Source organism: Vicugna pacos, chromosome 3 (genome assembly GCF_048564905.1).
Source record: "Vicugna pacos chromosome 3, VicPac4, whole genome shotgun sequence".
Taxonomy (NCBI): Eukaryota; Metazoa; Chordata; class Mammalia; order Artiodactyla; family Camelidae; genus Vicugna; species Vicugna pacos.
The window spans coordinates 89,996,151-90,014,465 of record NC_132989.1 but is presented as its reverse complement, the minus strand read 5'-3'; the positions used below and the strand labels follow the sequence as shown (position 1 = coordinate 90,014,465).

General features: G+C 35.9%; 1 protein-coding gene and 1 long non-coding RNA gene across 3 annotated transcripts in view; one reads left to right on the top strand and one right to left on the bottom strand.

Moving 5' to 3' along the window:
* LOC140695698 (uncharacterized) overlaps positions 1–18,315 on the top strand; it is a 331,090-nt gene that overhangs the window by 302,035 nt on the left and 10,740 nt on the right. The window contains exon 4 of the long non-coding RNA XR_012071503.1: positions 11,672–11,716. This is a non-coding gene — a long non-coding RNA (uncharacterized lncRNA). The remainder of the gene's footprint in view (positions 1–11,671; positions 11,717–18,315) is intronic.
* FGF10 (fibroblast growth factor 10) overlaps positions 8,386–18,315 on the bottom strand; it is a 76,829-nt gene continuing 66,899 nt past the window's right edge. For both annotated transcript variants that reach the window (XM_006207704.4, XM_015242118.3), the window contains 2 exons: positions 14,967–15,070; positions 8,386–11,301 (listed from right to left, as the gene is read on the bottom strand). In XM_006207704.4, the coding sequence (XP_006207766.1) occupies positions 11,104–11,301; positions 14,967–15,070 (302 nt within the window). In that variant the 3' untranslated portion in view covers positions 8,386–11,103. The remainder of the gene's footprint in view (positions 11,302–14,966; positions 15,071–18,315) is intronic.

Genomic DNA, 18,315 nt, shown 5'->3' with positions numbered 1-18,315 from the left:
AGACTTGTTTTAATCTAAGTTTATTTTTACATCAAAAGGCTGTATAATCCTTATATCTATTTCTGATGTTGGTTATAAAAAATATTTCCTCTAACCCATTAAGTGAATAAATATATTAAACTAATATTTAACCTTGTCTCATGGAAATTTGAGTATTTCCATTGGGCTTGAAGAATGTTCCTATTTTTCATCTTTGGTTTCACTGCTGGCCACTGTATCTACCTCAGTGTTAAAAGTCACTAAAGGGATTTCTGTCCTAAAGCAAATCATTTGCTTCCTGAAATTTGCAACGTGATGCTGATTTTAAGGAACCAATCCAAGGACTGACTGTGGAATCTGGGTCATAAATAGTATCCAAAGTGAAGGGGAGTGGTGGTCTTGTTCTTGGTCAGCTCTAATTTCACCTCTTCTTCTCTGAGCTGAATATCTGTCTCAGCTCAGATCTGTTTTTACTTCTCCTTTTTCCTCTTCTCATGCCTCACAGATGGTAAAATAGTTAATAGGAGTATGCTAGGGCAGGGATGATGGCAATGAGATTTTTTAGTAGAATAAGGACCTCTTTCCTTCTACATCACATTTTAATGAGAACCTGGATTATATTGTTGATACTATGAGTTGTCCTATTTGAGACCTACTTGAACAATTTCTGTAAAACGTCTTTAATAGAAATAATTATACTTTGTATTTTATTCTGTATTGCTTCTGAGGCAACCAGGGTGTGCTCATCAGAATATAAACCAGCAAATATCAACATGCTAAATAACAGTGTGGAGTGCCCTTTGACTTGTGAAAAGCGCTGTACCTCATTTCTTTGACTGGCTTTTGCTGTGCGGTAATTGTTAGGGAAACATCTGGTTACTGTCACATATTTTAGTATCCGATCTCATTGCATGACATTTTGTTCTGTGACATTTAGTTCCCACTTGGGACTTGGAACTGGAAACCTAAAATTAAGTTTCATTTCCAACATAATAATAGGGAATTGTCCTGGGTAATGATATTTGAGGTTCTCAGTAATGGAATTTCAACATAGAACATTGGAAAAAATAATAGTAAATTATTATCAGTTATTTCTTTACAACAATACAAATACTTAGATGGGTCCCAGAAACTGTTTGGAGGGGCTTCTCTGGAACTTTTCCTAGTTTTGAGAATATTATCCTTTGCTTTTTGCACTCATGGTAAATTGAAATTAACTCTTTTACAATAAAGTTTATATACCTTCAAATCTCTCACTTACCCTTTATATGAGTTTTTTTCCTGTAAGGAAACATTTAGGAATGTTTCTTTTGAAATGTCTGAGTGTACTTCTCTAACTTTTAGATTTTCCACAGCAGTCAAACATAGGCTCTCATAAAATAAAAAGGAAAGATTTTAGACAAATAGCCATTTTGCCTCTGCCTGATTTGGGCACTTAGCTTAGTGCCCATGTGCCTCTAGTTTACATCCTAGAACTAGATGGGAAACCCATTCTTACTTTCCTGTGCTGTTGGGTCTCTCCAAGCTAGTCCTAAAAACTGCTGCTTCTCTCATCACTTGGTTCCTGGAAATTGTTGTGTGTCCTTAGATTTCTCCACTGGACTTATTAAACTAACATGTTAAAATTGAGGCAATATTCATTCAGAAGAAAGGGTAGATGGTTGGTTACAGTTTTGTCAAATAGTCTCCACCTTAAAAATATACAAACTGCACATACAGGATGTCTTATGTCTAGTTCCAGAGGAAACAGACTCTGTGATGGAGATTTGCATGTAGAAAGTTTACTGGGGAGTGCACTTGGGACACTTGTGAGGGGTGAAGGAAGCAAGGTTAGGCAGCAGGGGAAAAAAGTTGATCTGACACAAAGTCACAACAAATGTTGCAACTGATTCCACAAGGAATGACCCCATTGAATTATGCACAGTTAAGCAAGAGGACAAGGTTTCTATACCTGACATTGAGCTGTCATTGGATATGGCTACCACAGCAGGGGGCGTGCAACTTGCTTCCGGCAGCTGCGGAAAGAGTGCCTAGGTCCTGAGAAGGGAATCTGGGCAGTGCCCCATGCATTAACTATGGAGAATTCCCAAAGCTATATATTGTTGTCTTGGAAATAAAGATGAGAGGCATATTTTTTTCTCATTTCCCAATTTATTTTCCCAAAGGTTAAGAATTTATCAGAGGATAGGTGGCTGCACAGGGCAGAATACGCAAGATATTTTTATCCTTTTTTGTGTTCGTGTCCTTTTCCTTGTGTGTTTAACAATGATCACTTTCACTTATCTATGAAAATGAGGCTTTGTATTAGTTGGGGAAAAAACCTGAAATATTGCTAAACCATTGCCAGGCTAAAACATATATACATTTCTAGAACTGCTCATGCTCAAAGTGTGTACCCTTCCTTTTAAGTGACTATTTTAAAACATCAGTCCCTCTTGGTTCTTAAACCAAACTTCCCACAGACAGTGTCATCTCCGTAACTGAAATAAAAAAGTTATGTCTATGCTTAGGTTCTTTTTAATGTTGTCTTGGCCTCCTTTGTTCTGATGCTTCAGAGAGCCCATCTTTCCAGGGAAGGAAATTGTGGTTCAAAACCAAAGTCCCTTCTCATGAGCTTGCCCAGAACCCAGTAATCCACAGTGCTGAGAGAAGCATGATTTTCACATACATTGATGGTCTAGTCAATGGTCAGAGAAAGGTTTTCTGGGAGGAAAGAAAGTATATGTAAATTGAGCCTGAAATCTGTGTAATGAAGTAATCTCTTGAGTAAATGTAGGAACTTTGAAGATGACTCAGTCACTATTTTAGCATATTAGGAGGTTTTTAATAAATGTTCACAAGAAGAAGGCAGAAAATCAACATGTACTGAGTACTTGCTGCTTGCCAGTATTTATTACAAAACAGTTAACTCATAAGGTAACATTCAACCCTTACTACAGTCCCAAGTGTTAGAAATTATTATCCAGGCTTTGTGTTCATTCATTTTTAATCTTAAATAAGCTTAAATTAATGTTTCTAAGCTCACACTGCTAGAAAGTGACAGAGCTAGATTAAAAATGGTCTCTCTGATTCAAAAGTGTATGCTATCCCTCCCAATACAGTAACTATAAAGAGAGATACTTCATTAAAACAAAACACTTCATTATCCTTAGAATTATATTCCTGAAAAGAATTGAAAAAAATACTGGGCTATATAAATGGTGTGACTCTGATTTTTTAAAATTTATTTTTATTTTTTATTTTGGTAAAGTGCCCATGTAATAGAAGAGTGATTTTGGAAGAAGGAGACCTGCATTCATTTCCTGGCCATGAGTTCTAGGAAAGAAAATGAACCTCAACTTTATCACTTAAAAATTAAGATGTGAAAGTTGAATTTCAACTAATTTACTGCATTTGATATTGGAGACAAATCTTGAATAAATCAGAACTCTGCTATGTCCCAGAAACAATCTGTGATATTTTGAATGTCAAGAGCTCCTGTGGTTACACACAACATTGATTTAGCATTGGGTTATCCCAGAGTGATTTTATTTCTGTAGCAGACGTCTATTTTGTTGAATAGCTCTTTGCTTGTTTATTTACTAATGTACAAAAGAAGATGGGAGTTCAGATGGTAAAGAAAGGAGGATAAAGCATGTTAGTGATCCTGGATATTACTAGCTTCCCTAGTAAATGATCAGAGAAGGAAGAATAAACAAATCAGGAAAGAAGTGTTGGCAAATGTGATATTTAGAAAATATCTTTGTAGTTTTGGGATACATAACACAATCATTCCATTGTTTTATACATCATTGGTTCTGGATGGATTTACTAAAGATCCTAGAGAAAGGGACCATTTTTACCCACCCAGTCTTGTGATTGAACACATTAGAATCATAGGAATCAATTCAGTCATGTATTTGGGTTCAAAAGTTTATTCTGTAATTCTACTGGGAAGATTAAGATTAAAAAGATGGAAGCTAGGATTATAAATGTGTATGAGTCCAGGTAGCTGCCTCTGCTATGAACTACTATTGATGGGATGGAATGGAAAGTCACTTTGATCAAAGGATGCCTTGGAAGGAGGTAGAAACTGATTAAGAGAACGTCTTATTTCTAAGATGAAGAATACTATTGACATAAATTTAGTCTCCTGATGTCCTACTCTGAATTGAGCAATGTGCTTTTTGATGTATGAATCTTGGTGTACTAGACAATTTTATTATTTAATACTCATGTCACCTTTATAGTCTAATTCCAAATATTCTTGAAATAAAAATAATCATTGAGATGTATTAATTCATAAAAACTGTTATAAATTAGGGAATTAATGGAGGCTATAAATAGGTGTATATTTGTATGTGCTAGTTTGATTTTGTTGTGTTGTTCCTTTAGTAAACAGAGATGGTCAAGAGTTAAAATAATCAGGGCTCCCAGGAGGATTTCTATTCATCACCAAATTGGCCTGCACCATACTCATCTAAATTGCACATTGAGACTCAGGTCAGATGTAATTTGATTTCTATCATGTTTGGGGTCATTAAGCAAACTATAAAATAAAGTTCTGGAGAAAAATGTGACATGATTCTGGGAATACAACAAAAATCTATGGGTCAATTAAGTAAAGATTTATTGAGAAAAACCGTATCTTGGGCTTGGCAGTGACAGTGCTTAGGAGTATGTTGAAGTTGCTTGATACGAAGATTGGTGTCAAACAATTCTGCTGTATTGACACAAAAGCCTTATGATTCCAGATGTACCAGACAAGATCCTAACCAGGAGTTCTATGGGTCTTAAGTCACAGACTCTGTGTTGGTTCCCTAGGGCTACCATAACAAAGTACACAAACAGGGTGTATTAAACAACAGAATTTTATTATCTCACTGTGCCTAAGGCTAGAAGTCTGAAATCAAGACGTTGGCAGAGTTGATTCCTTCTCAGGGCTGTGAGGAACAGCTTCTGGTGGTTTGCTGGCAAGCGTGCTTGGCTTGTAGACTTATCACTTAAATCTCTGCCTTCATGTTCATATGGCACTCTCCCTGTGTGTATGTCTGTGTTCCGGTTTCCTGTTTTTATTGGGACATCAGTCATACTGAATTAGGGAATCCACCCTATTCCAGTTTGACCTCATCTCAACAATTACAGCTGCAAGGACCCTATATCCTAACAAGGCCACATTCTAAGATACTGGGACTTGTATTTATGTTTTGTTTTTATTTTTTCCCAGTGGTAGTAATGGGTAATTTAAATGGTTAGGAACCATTAATCTCATCACTAAGGAAGATTTATAAGCATGAAGAAATATCTAACTTTGAAAAAACATAGAAGGAGAATGTGACAATAATCTCAGGAACTCAATATTAATTGCCTCCAACAGTCTCTACCCACATTAATTATGGAGTCTCTACTCATTTGATGGAGCTGAAGTGGGTATTAAAGTTTAAATAAAGTCTGTATTTTTCTTATGAGTCTAATGAGGATATATATTTCACATAGCTATTTAATATCACTTGGAGTCAAAAGTGAGAAGAAAGAGAAGGATAAGCAGTTGCAGTTGAGATAATGATAATTTGACTATTTCTTAGGAGATCATAGAGGATGGAATACAGAACTTTCCTAGAGTAAGGTGAAGAGGAAGGATTGTGGATACTGGCTTTAAAATACTAGTATTAAAAAAAATACTATTTAGTTTCATTTGCTTCCTACATGAGTGTAAGCTTGCATTGTAAAATGCATTTTACATCCAATTTTCAATTTATCGGGAAAACAGAAAAGATATTATTTGTGTCTTTATTTGCAGTGCCATTTGACAGTGTTTCCCTTTATTCTCTCAGTTGGAAAGCTGCCTAAAAACAGATATTTTAATATCATTTTTATAGATACTATATTAAATATTACTAGTGTCTAAACATATTGATCATGTGTCTGGGAAAAATGATAATTGAAAAGTCTTGTGTTTAATACCAGATGTTTAAATATTTTTAATGTTCAACTGGTATGTTTCCCCAAACCCAAATATCTCCTGTAATCATAAAAAGTAGTCTCTTTTTTTATTTATAATACCTCATGAAATACTGATTTTTGATATACTATTCTTGAAAGACCTCTCTGAGACTATCTGCACTGTCAGCAGCTTAAACTGACCACAGAAATGATCACTGAGTAATTTCAAAAATTGTAAGATTATGTAGGCATCTAAGACGTGTATAAAGTAATTAAAACCAAACTTTAGGAGGGTTCAGGCCTTCCTGTAGTTGGTCTTCTACCTCTAGGGTCACTAACTAAGTTGTATGAAGGCACATGTTCAATTTACAGTTGTAATGAGGAACATGGGCTGTTTGGATTCTTCCCTTGCTGTCCTCATCTCAAGAGGGTGCAGCTGCCTATACTGAAAAATGAACACAGGCTCTTTTGTGGAGGATAATGAAAACGTATAAGATAATACATGCCACATGCACAGATGGTTGGCATGTGCTTTTTCTCTTTGAGTATGGGGTTGTTGTCCTTAGCTGCCATGATGGAGCAGCTACATGGAAATGGTCTCCATTAGCCACCTAGAGATGAGACCAGTTACCTTGTTCTCATTAGTTTCATTGTGATTATTCCATTTTAACTAATACATGGTGTTTATAAAGGTGTTTTCAGTAGACTATTCACTTGCAAGGGCATTTTGTGTTTTATTATTTACTAATCAGCAAAAGAAAAGAGAAATCCATGTTATAAAGCTTTCTTTTGACTCATATTGAATGTACACAAGACACAGTGAGAGACAGAGCAAGTTTTTTCTTTTTCTTTTTTCTTTTGCAATTTTTAAAAAACAGATGTTATTTAAGTTTCAGATTTTTTTCCCCTTCATGTTGATACATTTGAAAATACTAGTACATACTCTTGGGATAAACGTAAAAAAATGCTTATAATGTCATGTTGTGGTATAACTGATATTTAGTATGAGGACGACCTTCTGATTCAGTGAAAACTTGCATTCATCTTAATGATCATTCTACAAAGTTTACAGAATTACAGTGAGCATGCCTATATTCAGGGACCTACTCTTGGCTTTAATTGAAAACAAAACAAATACAGTCTCCTTCTTTTAAAAAAAATGCCTAAAAAAATAATCTTGAGAGTTCTCTGATTTGAAGAAAAAGATGAAGGTTAATTAGAATTCACAAAAAAAAAGAGAAAAGAAAGATTAAGTCAGTATTCTCATTTAAATAGATGTAGCTAAGAACTGTTTTTGTTTTTGCACCTGCCCAGCACCACCCTTTCCTTAGTACATTCTTTCTCACCAGTTCCAGTTGTGTGGGCTGCCAAAATCGACACCTCCTAGCTCTGTGACCATGTGACTGAAGCTTGGCCAATGATAGCGCCCATATGCCTTGTCCTACTAATTGCTGTAGAGATTGGTATCTCATCCAAAGCTGGCCACTAAGAGGCATACCTTGCATGTTTCCATTTTGGAATCTTGAGAAAAAGAGGTTTGGGGTTTTGGGCTTTGGAGTTGGAAAAAAGTAAACTGGAGGCAAGCAGTAGCCAAGCAAATAAAGCCAGTCATAGGTAAGAGGAAATGAGTGCCTGAGAGGAAGCAGATTTTTTATTTGCTTCATGTCCCAGCTCTGGTGGAACTCAGAATTGCCCTTTTCCTTCCAATATGTTTCCAAAATACCCCCTTTTTTTTTTCTTACAGCTTAGTTTAAGTTGAAAACGTCCTATCTAGTGAAATAAACAAGAATAAGCCTTAGTCAATGTGATACTTGTTTGTATGTAAATGTGTTTCTTTTAATGCACTAGCTATCTTCTCTGATATATTTCATGGCTTTTTACAAATATCTTTATTCAAACAAAGTTTGGACCAGCTAAAAAACTTTCACCAATAAACCGAAGGTAAATTTTGTATTTTGCTGAATAATCATAAAACCTAAATTAACAAACATCCAAATTATGAGAACTGTGCAGATTAATGCTGACCTATTTAAATAGTGTCCATAACCTTGCCTGGGACCTGGACCCAACTTGCATTATTATGTATTTTTTTCTCTCTACTTTTCAAATCAAACTCATTGGTTTCCTCTATCCCCTTGGAATCAGATTTTGCAGCCTCCTGGCTTTCCTCCAAAAGTCTTTCATTGTTTCATAAGCCATCCTTGTTTTCAATTCATCCTTCTTTATCCACTGTGTAAACGAGGTGGACCTGAATACTTAGGAAAAATCAAAAGCATTTGGTTGTTATTAGAGTAAGGATAGCTGACTCACACATGTAAAACATTAAAGAAACCTTACAAATGTTTGAGTGATTTTTTTTTTCTGTTGTTGTTGTTTTCGGCTGTGGGGCATTTAACCACATCCTGCCAAGCACACGAGACATGAACTTCTCTCTTTATTAGCAGGTATAGTTCTAGACTAATAAAACAAATGAGGACAATAGTCTTACTTTCTTTTCCCAGCATGTTTATTGATTTATTTAAATGTAACATACTATACACTGTTCAGCCTTTTGGAAGGTGGGAGGAGGGAGGGAATCTCTATCTTTAGGAGGCGTCTCCTTGAAAGCAACACTCAGATGGACACACATTTGTGGCTGACACATTATGGCCAGGGGCCACGCTTCCCACAGCGGCAGAGCTCCCCAAATCACGATTTTTTAAAAAAACATACAACATTCAGGACTGGAACTGCTTTTCCTTGAGTAGCGCAATCCAGCTGCAAAGGGGACCAGAATTCTATCTCAATATCAAGCAAAGATGCCATTTTTAAATGCAGGAGAACTTCATTACTTCTTACCAAACTGTTTCTGTCTTTATTTCTGTCCATGTGTGTGTTTTGGGGGCGAGGCAGGGGGAGAGGTGAGGGAGATGTTTTCTATTTTTGGCTTCTGCAAGCTTTGATACATTTTGCTAGAAGCTGTTTTAGTGTTTTGAGTACTATAATGATGACTGTTTACACATAGTCTCTTTGGTAATCTAAATGGCTATGTGAAATACGAACCCAGTTTGTGCCCTATTTGCTGTTACCATGGTCATCTAATACTATATTTGTCTCACCAAACATTGAATTTTGGTTGTGGGTGGTCCATGTTCATGTGTCAGGTGCAATTATTATTTTAAAATAAAAGAACAAAGATACCTAGTTCTGATAGGAATGTGTTACATTATAGCTCTCAGACTCAGTTACCAATTCAGTTTTAACATACAGATTCCAACCACAAAATTAAACATTTTTAGAATCCCATTTGTCAAAAAGCAAGTTGGAAGCCAAGTACCATGAGATGCAACTTTAGCCAAAGCCAAAACACTCTGCATCAAATGCATTTTCTTTCAAATCTCAACTTCTTTAAGGAATGAGAAAAATATGGTCATACCTTTTATGGGATTACTTTATGGGAAAGTTTATTAAGAAACAGATTAACTGGAAGTGCTAGTTAAGCATCAACACAATTAAGTTACAAGAGAGAATCACAAGACACCAGTCTTTCTAGGGGTTAAACTTTCATAAAAGACTCATTTAGTGAATCTTTCCTTTGTACCAAAATACTGGGTCCAAACAATAAAAGTAAACAGACCTTTTCAAAACAAGAAATATGACGATAAAACTGCAGCATCAATATAATCTTATAGTTATCACTTAAAGTATTTAGAACAAATAGTATTTTTCTACACTTTTTAAAATCACTACAGACACTGCAAATAAGGCTTATGTATTTATTTAGTGGAATACAATGTGATGATGTCTGGTACACTCTTATGTACTGTTTTCTATACCTGCTCTAACAAAATGAATTTCAAGAAGGTTACATTGTGGAACCTTCCAAAGCTCTTTAAATTTACAGAAAATAAGTTTTATTTGGTTTTGTAAAGACTAGATCATACAGCTTGAACAGTTTTCAGTATATGGTTACACATATACCAGAATATATTTGCTCAGTTTAAGCCCCTGGGAGGGTTGCACTTCATACCAAATTCTTTTGATAGTTCCTTTTGGGGGAGATGCACTATTTGAGACTTATAAAGGGTTCTTACATATGCAGACAGCCTCTTCATCACTTGCCACTGCGACATATGGCCAAAAAATTAGCAAATAATGAGTCTAGGCTACTAAAATGTATTTAACAATTAATTTTTCCTCTTTTAGTATATTCTTAGAGACCCACTGATGTATTGAAAGAGAAGAATTTGGCCTTCCGGTCTACTTCTTAGGAAAGGAAGCCTTAAGAGTGATGTATGCGTTTAAATGATGGCAGACATCTCTCTCTCAAGCCATGCCATAGCGTTGTCATGGTCACTGTTGATGGTTCTTACGGCAGAAGTGCAGATGAAGTCAACTGATAGCATACGGGGCTCACACACTTTTTCCCCAGATCTCATCTCCTATTCTTGAAGTGTTTTGCCAAGTTTTAAAAACACTTTGTCATGAACATGCATGTGGTGTGCTGAAGAAAATGGAAAGGTAAATCAGAGGGCAGCTGCTGAGGATACTCTTTAAAACCCCAAAAGATATTTAACATCCTATTAAATAAATAACTTAGAAAGAAATAGAAAGGGATGAAGGCAGAATGCACAAGCATACCATACTACTTGTTTTGTTAGAACAGTTTTACACTACTGTGTTTATATTTTTTAATCCTATCCAATTCTTCCATGATGCCACGCCCAAAGCTCCTTTGGTTGTGCATATGATATGACCCAAGTGCTTTCCAGTAAATGCTTGTGTGTCTTACTGCTCATTGATTCATTAGGCTGGAATGAGCAATGAAAGTCTTTGATATGAGTTCGTATTCCATAAATAACTTTCCCGAAGATCATTCAACAGATTGTTCTGTGTCCTTTAAGTTCCTATCTCAGAGGTTAAAAACAAAAACATAAACAAAAACTTAACCCAAAAACTCAGCCACAGTATTGTTCACTTAGGAATAACTTCCATCCAATTTGATCTGCCTATAATCTTGATTACAAGGCAGGACACAGAACTAATTAAGAGAACATCCTATGTCAGCAGTGAGTACAAAAACCTTCAAAAGCTTCCTTTCTTTCAAGCAAGCAGGCATCTGCCATGTGTCTTTGCCTTTTGGACTACTGTCTTCAGGAAGAACACCAACTATTCCTGGCAAAAGAGCCTTTGGTTATACTGCATCCACAAACATGCCTTCCTCTATGAGTGTACCACCATTGGAAGAAAATGAGCTGAGGTGTTTTTCCTTCGTGTTTTCTGTCCTCTCCTGGGAGCTCCTTTTCCGTTCAATGCCACATACATCTGCCTCCCATTGTGCTGCCAGTTAAAGGATGCATAGGTATTGTATCCGTTTTCCTCTATCCTCTCCTTCAGCTTACAGTCATTGTTAAATTCTTTCTGCAAGGAAAAAACAAAATCTTTTATTCCCATGGTGATGGTATTTCATTCCATTTCTCACAAACCATCCAGAGAACTCCAGTTCCAGGGTTTTACTTGCTGTTGCTGTGTGTATGTAAGTTGTGGACTTAATACAAAACGCTGACAACAGAAGAGTAAATAAAACTCATAAGGACAAAACAGTTTCTACGTTTGAAGGCACATGATTTACTTTAATTGATCATTATAACCACATATTAGGGCCCTTTTAAAAAGCTGATGTTTAAATACCTAGAACGATTGTTAAGAAACAAACATTCCACTAACAATATTTGTGTTGAGCCAACGATAAAGAAAATTGTTATAATCCTTTTCTTTTTTTTTTTTTCAGTGTAAAGAACAGTTCCACAGGAAAAGCAGAATTCAAGGAAAACAGGTGGGCTTATCATGTTTGCAAACTTTACCTCCCATAAATCCACAATAAATACACATATATTGATAAGAAAGCAGAACTTAAAGCAAAACCATAATGGTTCGAGATAACCAAGAGGCCCTTGAAGTGAGGGATGTCGTCCTCTCTTGCAAATACTGAATTTCTCAATTTTGTAAATTATTTACAATTTTCCATAACTTGGAATTTAGACAAGCTTTACTCTGAGGTCTAGGAATGAATGAAAAGTAGAACATGAAACAACGTTGCCTTATGAATTACCTTGTCAAAGAAATTATGAGTATGGTGACCGGTACTGTCTATATTGTATAAGCCTGAAGACTTTGATCCTGGGAAATTCCACTCTGTAGCCATAGTCCTTTGGCTTTGTTTTAAGTGGCCAAGTGTTTTTAAGGGGATCTTTCGTGACAAAGATTGATATTTCATTCATTTTTATAAATCCAGGTTTTCACTTTGGAGTTAGTAATGAAAAGGAGGTATCCCACTGATCTCAAAACTCTGGCTTCAGAGACACCCCCCCCCCCTTTTACTCAAACAGAAGCTCTTACGGGGCTGAGGAATTGGGGCTTTTGCTCTTTCGGGTCTAACTTCTCTATGCAAACCAAGGACATTGTATTCATCTTTCAGTTGAAACCTCTACCGGGCAGTTCAAGCAGCTCCTCTCACCTTGGGACTTCTTGGCATTTCTACTAGATTCCCAACTCCTAAATGTGTGTACATTTAAATATCCACGTTTCTGCAGGCTCGATCCTAGTTTTGAACATCATTAGAACCATAATAAGCAGGTATATTTTATGTTAATGTTACCAGTTTAAGCTTTGCTTCCTGGAATTTATTTATCCTATGTGCTTCTCTTCTATAAAGAATATTTAAATGTAGCATTCAAGTTTATTTGGTTGAAAGGAAAAAGAAAAGGTAAGTTACTTAAAGTAATGATTTTAATGTGACAAAAAATTGTGCAGTAGGGAAGAATTTGAGTCCATAATATGAGTTTACTTTTTTCTATTTATTCATCTTAGTTTGTCTAAAACTATGGTTTTCAAAGTAGAGAGGATTTTTCTTACATGAATAGTTATGTTTATTTCAATAAAGAAGGTGTAGTTTGGAGACTGGATGGATGAGGTTACTTTAGATGACTTTATATTTGATACAGAGTTATGTATAAAAAAGTAAGAGTAGATGCTTAATTATGCTATTTTCAAGAAGGCTTATGGAATCAATGGTTATTACCTGAAAGGAAAAGAAAAATAAGAATTACAAGAGTTGTCACCTAATAGACAGAATTATAAAGATGTGTACTCATGAATTTTGATGGTATACCCTTCAAATGCAAAGTTCCTAGTTCTATTCTGCCCTGAGTAGGACGCTGAATTTGGATAGATTTTTAATTTTGAACAAGCTGTCATTTTTTACCCTTCTTAATGGTAATGCAAAATTGCAGAAACAGTGCACTATGGTTAGAGAATGAGCTTCTTTCTGAGACAGACTGAAAGTGGACTTTGTAGGCTGTGATGGGCTGAACTCCTTGAGGTGGTAGTTAGGTTAATGCATTGCACTACTCTGTTTATTGTATGGGTCTAAGTGCTGAAGAAATAGTGTGGGACAAGGCAAAACCTGTCCTCTTGAAGTTCACCATCTACTGGGAGAAGGCAGTCAACAGCACATTAATGAGAGAAATATCTGATAACTGCCATTGTAGATCATCAAAATAGTACAACGTGATAGAAAGCAACTGGGCATCTACTTTAGGAATAGAGATGTAATTCACAGGTCTTGGCACTCAAAGAGAAGCATTGGCACCGTATTGAGCTGTGCTGGGATAGAAAGTAGGGAAAAGAAGAGAAATGGAAGGAAAAGTATTAAATATTTTATGACAAGGTTCATTTGAGAACTGCCCATTTTAACTTGATGCCACCTTTTTAAAGAAGTATACTTTATCAATTAAAAATTATTTCAATCTTTTATTGCAATTAAAATTTTTGCCTTTTCTTTCTCAATCTAAATTTGTTATTAGCTGGTTTTACTTGAAGCATTGGTTTTGACTGTGTATCAGTATCTCTTCAAAGGGTTTACACCTGGACCCCTTACTAGTAATTCTGATATAGCAAATTAAAAAGGGAAGGGATCTGGGCATGTTCATTGAAGAAAAAAAAAAGCCTCAAAAGTGATATGCTTTGAATCCCCAAATGGAACCACTTTTAAAAATTGTCCATTACTCTTCCAGATTCAATAATAGAGCTACTTATAATAGAAACACTTACTGAAAATTTTTCTGACCCCTTGACCCAAAAAGTATTTACACTAGCCAGAGGGACTGACTCAAAATATGCCTAACGCCCCAATTATAAGCGGATCTGATATGAATGAAATACAAGGCTATTCTATATCCAGGTCAATGACAGAATTAATTTCCAATGGTTCTTATATGTTAGGAAAACCTGGGAACTTGTTAGAAATGCAGATTTTTACAGACTTAATCAGAAAATCTGGGAGTGTTTTTTAATAAATCTACCAAGTGATTCTGACACAGACTGAAGTGTGGTAGCTGCTGGCTCCAGACAGGCACTGCAGTCATCCTTACAGCAATCAACAAAATACATTTATTTATACATTTTAAAGTGACATTCCTTAATCCTTGCTGTGGAACACAGGGATGTATATACGCAAAGCACTGGCTGGATAACAGCTCCATAACTGAATTAATGATTATTGTTTAGGTAAATAAAATTCTGGAGTTGATTGAACAGCACAGAAAATGATTAATTTCTTGATGTCTCCCTACTCCAGATTTTAACAAAACACAATACTCAAGCCCCTGTTTCATCTTCAGCTGTTTTTAACACACACACAGTATACAGTTTTCTACTCAGTCAAAGATCTTTGTTTTCAATGGTTCTTCTCCAAGTTGTCTGCCCCAACCATGACAATCTGACCAGATGCTTCCGTGAGAGTCTGACTGGTTAGCGCAGAACATTCAGAATATTAGCATTCAGAACACTGACTGAGGAATGCCAGCAACAGCCTGTGTGGTGCACTAATGGGTGAACAACAAATGAGATTACAGAGTTGGAAGAGCTGCCTTGCCAGCCCTCGAAACTCTGGTTACCAGCCCACTGTGGTTCTGTTTACCAGCAATAGAATGATAACAAAGCCATTCAGTGTCTGGGGGAAAGATTGCAAAACTGTGGTAATAATTTACTGAAGTGGATTTTGAAAATAAAAGCAGACTACTTACTGAGCCATAGAGTTTCCCCTTCTTGTTCATTGCTAAATAGTAGTTGCTGTTAATGGCTTTGACGGCAACAACTCCAATTTCCACAGAAGTTATCTCCAGGATACCTGAAACACAGAATTAAAAAAGGGTAAACTTAAAGAGTCACATAAATTTAGCAGAAAGAAAAAAAAAATCAGCAGAGAGTATTAATATTTTTGATGGTTCCAAAATCAAAAGTTTTTTTAAAATTGGAAAAACAGAACCCCAACCTCTTACAATGTGCCTAAAAGCACAATAACTACATGGAAACAAATAGTAGATCTCTAGATGAATTCCACTGCATTTTACTCTGAGCATATAAAGAAAAATATTGTTTTAATTAAAATGCTTCCTTTGCTAACTCTGCATTTTCAACCCCTGTAAGTATGGAAACAATGCTACTCATCTTAGGCTAGATTTCATGAAAACTTATCAGAGCACACATCTGTACTATGGTATTAAATTAAATCTGTAGCATATGTCAATAATATGTCAGATTTATTTCAATCTGTAAAAACAGTGGTAAGCTATTTCTTCTTTGTGGAACACTTAGATAAGCCAAATCTCTTGGCTATATTTAACTGATAAATATATTTTTGGTAAATGTGTTGACATTCTGAGATACAGAGGGGCTAATCCCAATACCCACATTGTCTCTAAAACAGCAGAATCACTACTTTAAATTGGGAGAAAATCCATCAGAAGTTTAAATTTTTTTTTTTCTAGAAAGAATGGAACTCTAAGGGATTTAGGAACTGATAGACAAGAGACTTCTTCCCCTAATACACAAGTTTTGGTTGGTGCATTTAAATATAATTTTCTCTGAAAAGTTGGTAGGTAAACTCTCTATTCAAAATGACTACCTGGTTTAGGTTAGGGAGACCTCAGATACTAGGTCTACGTATTTTAGAACTCTGGGGAAAGCGTTCTCAGGGTAGAGAGGCAGCATTGTGATTATCAAAGGCCTCTGAATCCATACTGTGTGTATTTGAATCCTGGCTTTGCATTTATTGGTGAATGACCACGGGAGAAGTCACTTGTAAAGTGGGCAGCATATTAGTACTTCCCACGTAGTTTTGTGAGGATTAAATAAGATGGTACATATAAAATAATTAGAACTTGCCTAGAGCTTAGTGCCTCCTTAATTACTATTAGAGGAAAGTATTCCTCCAACAGTTCTAGTTTGAAGCTTCTTCTTCAACAAGCTATGTAAATCCTAAACAGAACATGCAAATTCTCACTGGTTTAGCCCATACAATCTGAAAGTTGGTATAATTTATCATTCATCATGTATTACCTATCATAAGATCACCGTCCTAAATATGGTCAACAAATTGTGTGTTTATACTCTTCCCTGAGGGAAAGAGTGTCTTGTTCTTAAGACACAGACACCTTCTTTCCTTCCTTCACTAGTTGACAAGCCATGTGGAGGCCAATAGAAGTGCCTGAGTGCCCCCAGTGCAAAGCTGACATCACCAGAAAGACTTGTACCAGAACTACATGCTGTGGACCATTCTGTTCTTGTATCCTGTATCTTCTGACCTAATACAGCACACCTCCTCTTTAATGGAGTGAGACAGACCTCCTGTGGCAAGCTCAAAGGAGGAAAGTTTGTGAAGAGTGAGGGAGACAGTATCTGTATTTTTAACATGCTTTTCCCTTATGCTGGCAGTTGCCCTCAAGGTACAAACACAGACACACTATTTACACATTTAAAAAAGTACTTTCTTGTAGTTTATTTCTTTAATTCTCACAACAATCCTCAAAGGAGGTGTGACTATTCTCAATTACAGATGAAAAAGTGGAGGATACTGAGGTTTTATAACTCACACAAGGTGATAAAGTTATCATAGGTCAGTAATGATGGACCCAACACCTAAGCCTTTCACTTTCAGACTCTTTGGCTCTCCATTTCTGACTATTTTTCCTCTCCATCATATCTCCCCCTTCCTTCCTATTTTCACAAGAGGATCTTGCTGGAAAACCAACTGACAGAATGACTCATCAGGATAATAATCTTTAACAACCTAATGTGCTTTTCCTCCCAAGGATGTTGACGTGCCATAGAGGATGATGTCTGAGTTTCAGAGAAGGAAATCTAATATACTTTAATATACTTATTTATATCACAAGTGGAGGACATAGAGCAAGGCAGGTGATAGGAATCTGGGGCAAAATATTTAGGCTCCTGTATGCATTGCCTGCCAAAGAGGCAAGTAAGTACTATCAGTAAATTATAAGGTGTTCCCTATATATGCTTTTGTAACTGGAAATTGTTAAAATTAAAAGAGAAGAAAGTTTGATTTCAGCAAAGAATAAAAGTTTTTGAAGATGAACAAGAAGTAGTTGGATTAAGGTATAGTCCAGACTGAGTTGGCAAAAGCAAAAATGTTCTGATACCACAAATATTACCAAATCCCTGACTCATTATTTCTGAGAGGGTATTGCACAAAGTAGATCACGTTTAGCTTGGATACCCTTGGGTTTCTTTCTGCTTTGCACAAAATTGGAACTCGATATTCATCAATCAATTAACCATTTTTCCTTCTCTGCATCCAGTTAAGACTACCTTGAAATGGTTCAGTGTACTTCAAAATAGACAGAGGAAGACCTAGATGATTTAAGGTCCTTTTGAAGTCTGAAAATAAACTTTTAGATATACCATATGTCAGTAAGTCATAACTGGATAATTTCCTGGGTAATGAACAATAACTTGCCTTTATTATAAATATCTGTGAGTATGTGAGTGACTTTCAGAGGAACACTTGTCTATTTTTCATAAAGAATCTCTCCAGTGTTTTCTGTTCTCTGGTGAAGATGATAAAGTTTGCCTATAAAAGTATTTTTGGAGAGAGGCTCCAAAAGTTTGACAGTTGTTGAATTAATAACTTAGAGTTCTGTATGTGTATACTCTGATGCAAAATGGAATACCAACTGAAGGACAACCTCCCAGAGGAAAGTGAAACAAGGCAGCAAGTTGTGAGAAATAAGACTGGGGAGTTAAGTCAGACTCAAGTTATGAACCGTCTTGCACAGACACTAAGGGTTTTGGCAATTAGAAAGTATTTTATCTAAAATAATGACTTTTTAAAGAACATAATAGAAAAAGCCAATTTTAAGCAAATTCCTCTAAGTAAATAGCAATATATGATGTTTATTTTGAATTATATTTGAAACCTTAAATAATAAAGTTTGACCATCAACATTACGGAAGTAATTGTGACAAATTCAGCTCTTATGAACTGGCAAGTTCTACCTAATGACGCAGCATCACCATAGTAATGGGGAGGATTTTTGCAAACTAATGAACTCTAACTGGAAATAACCCAGA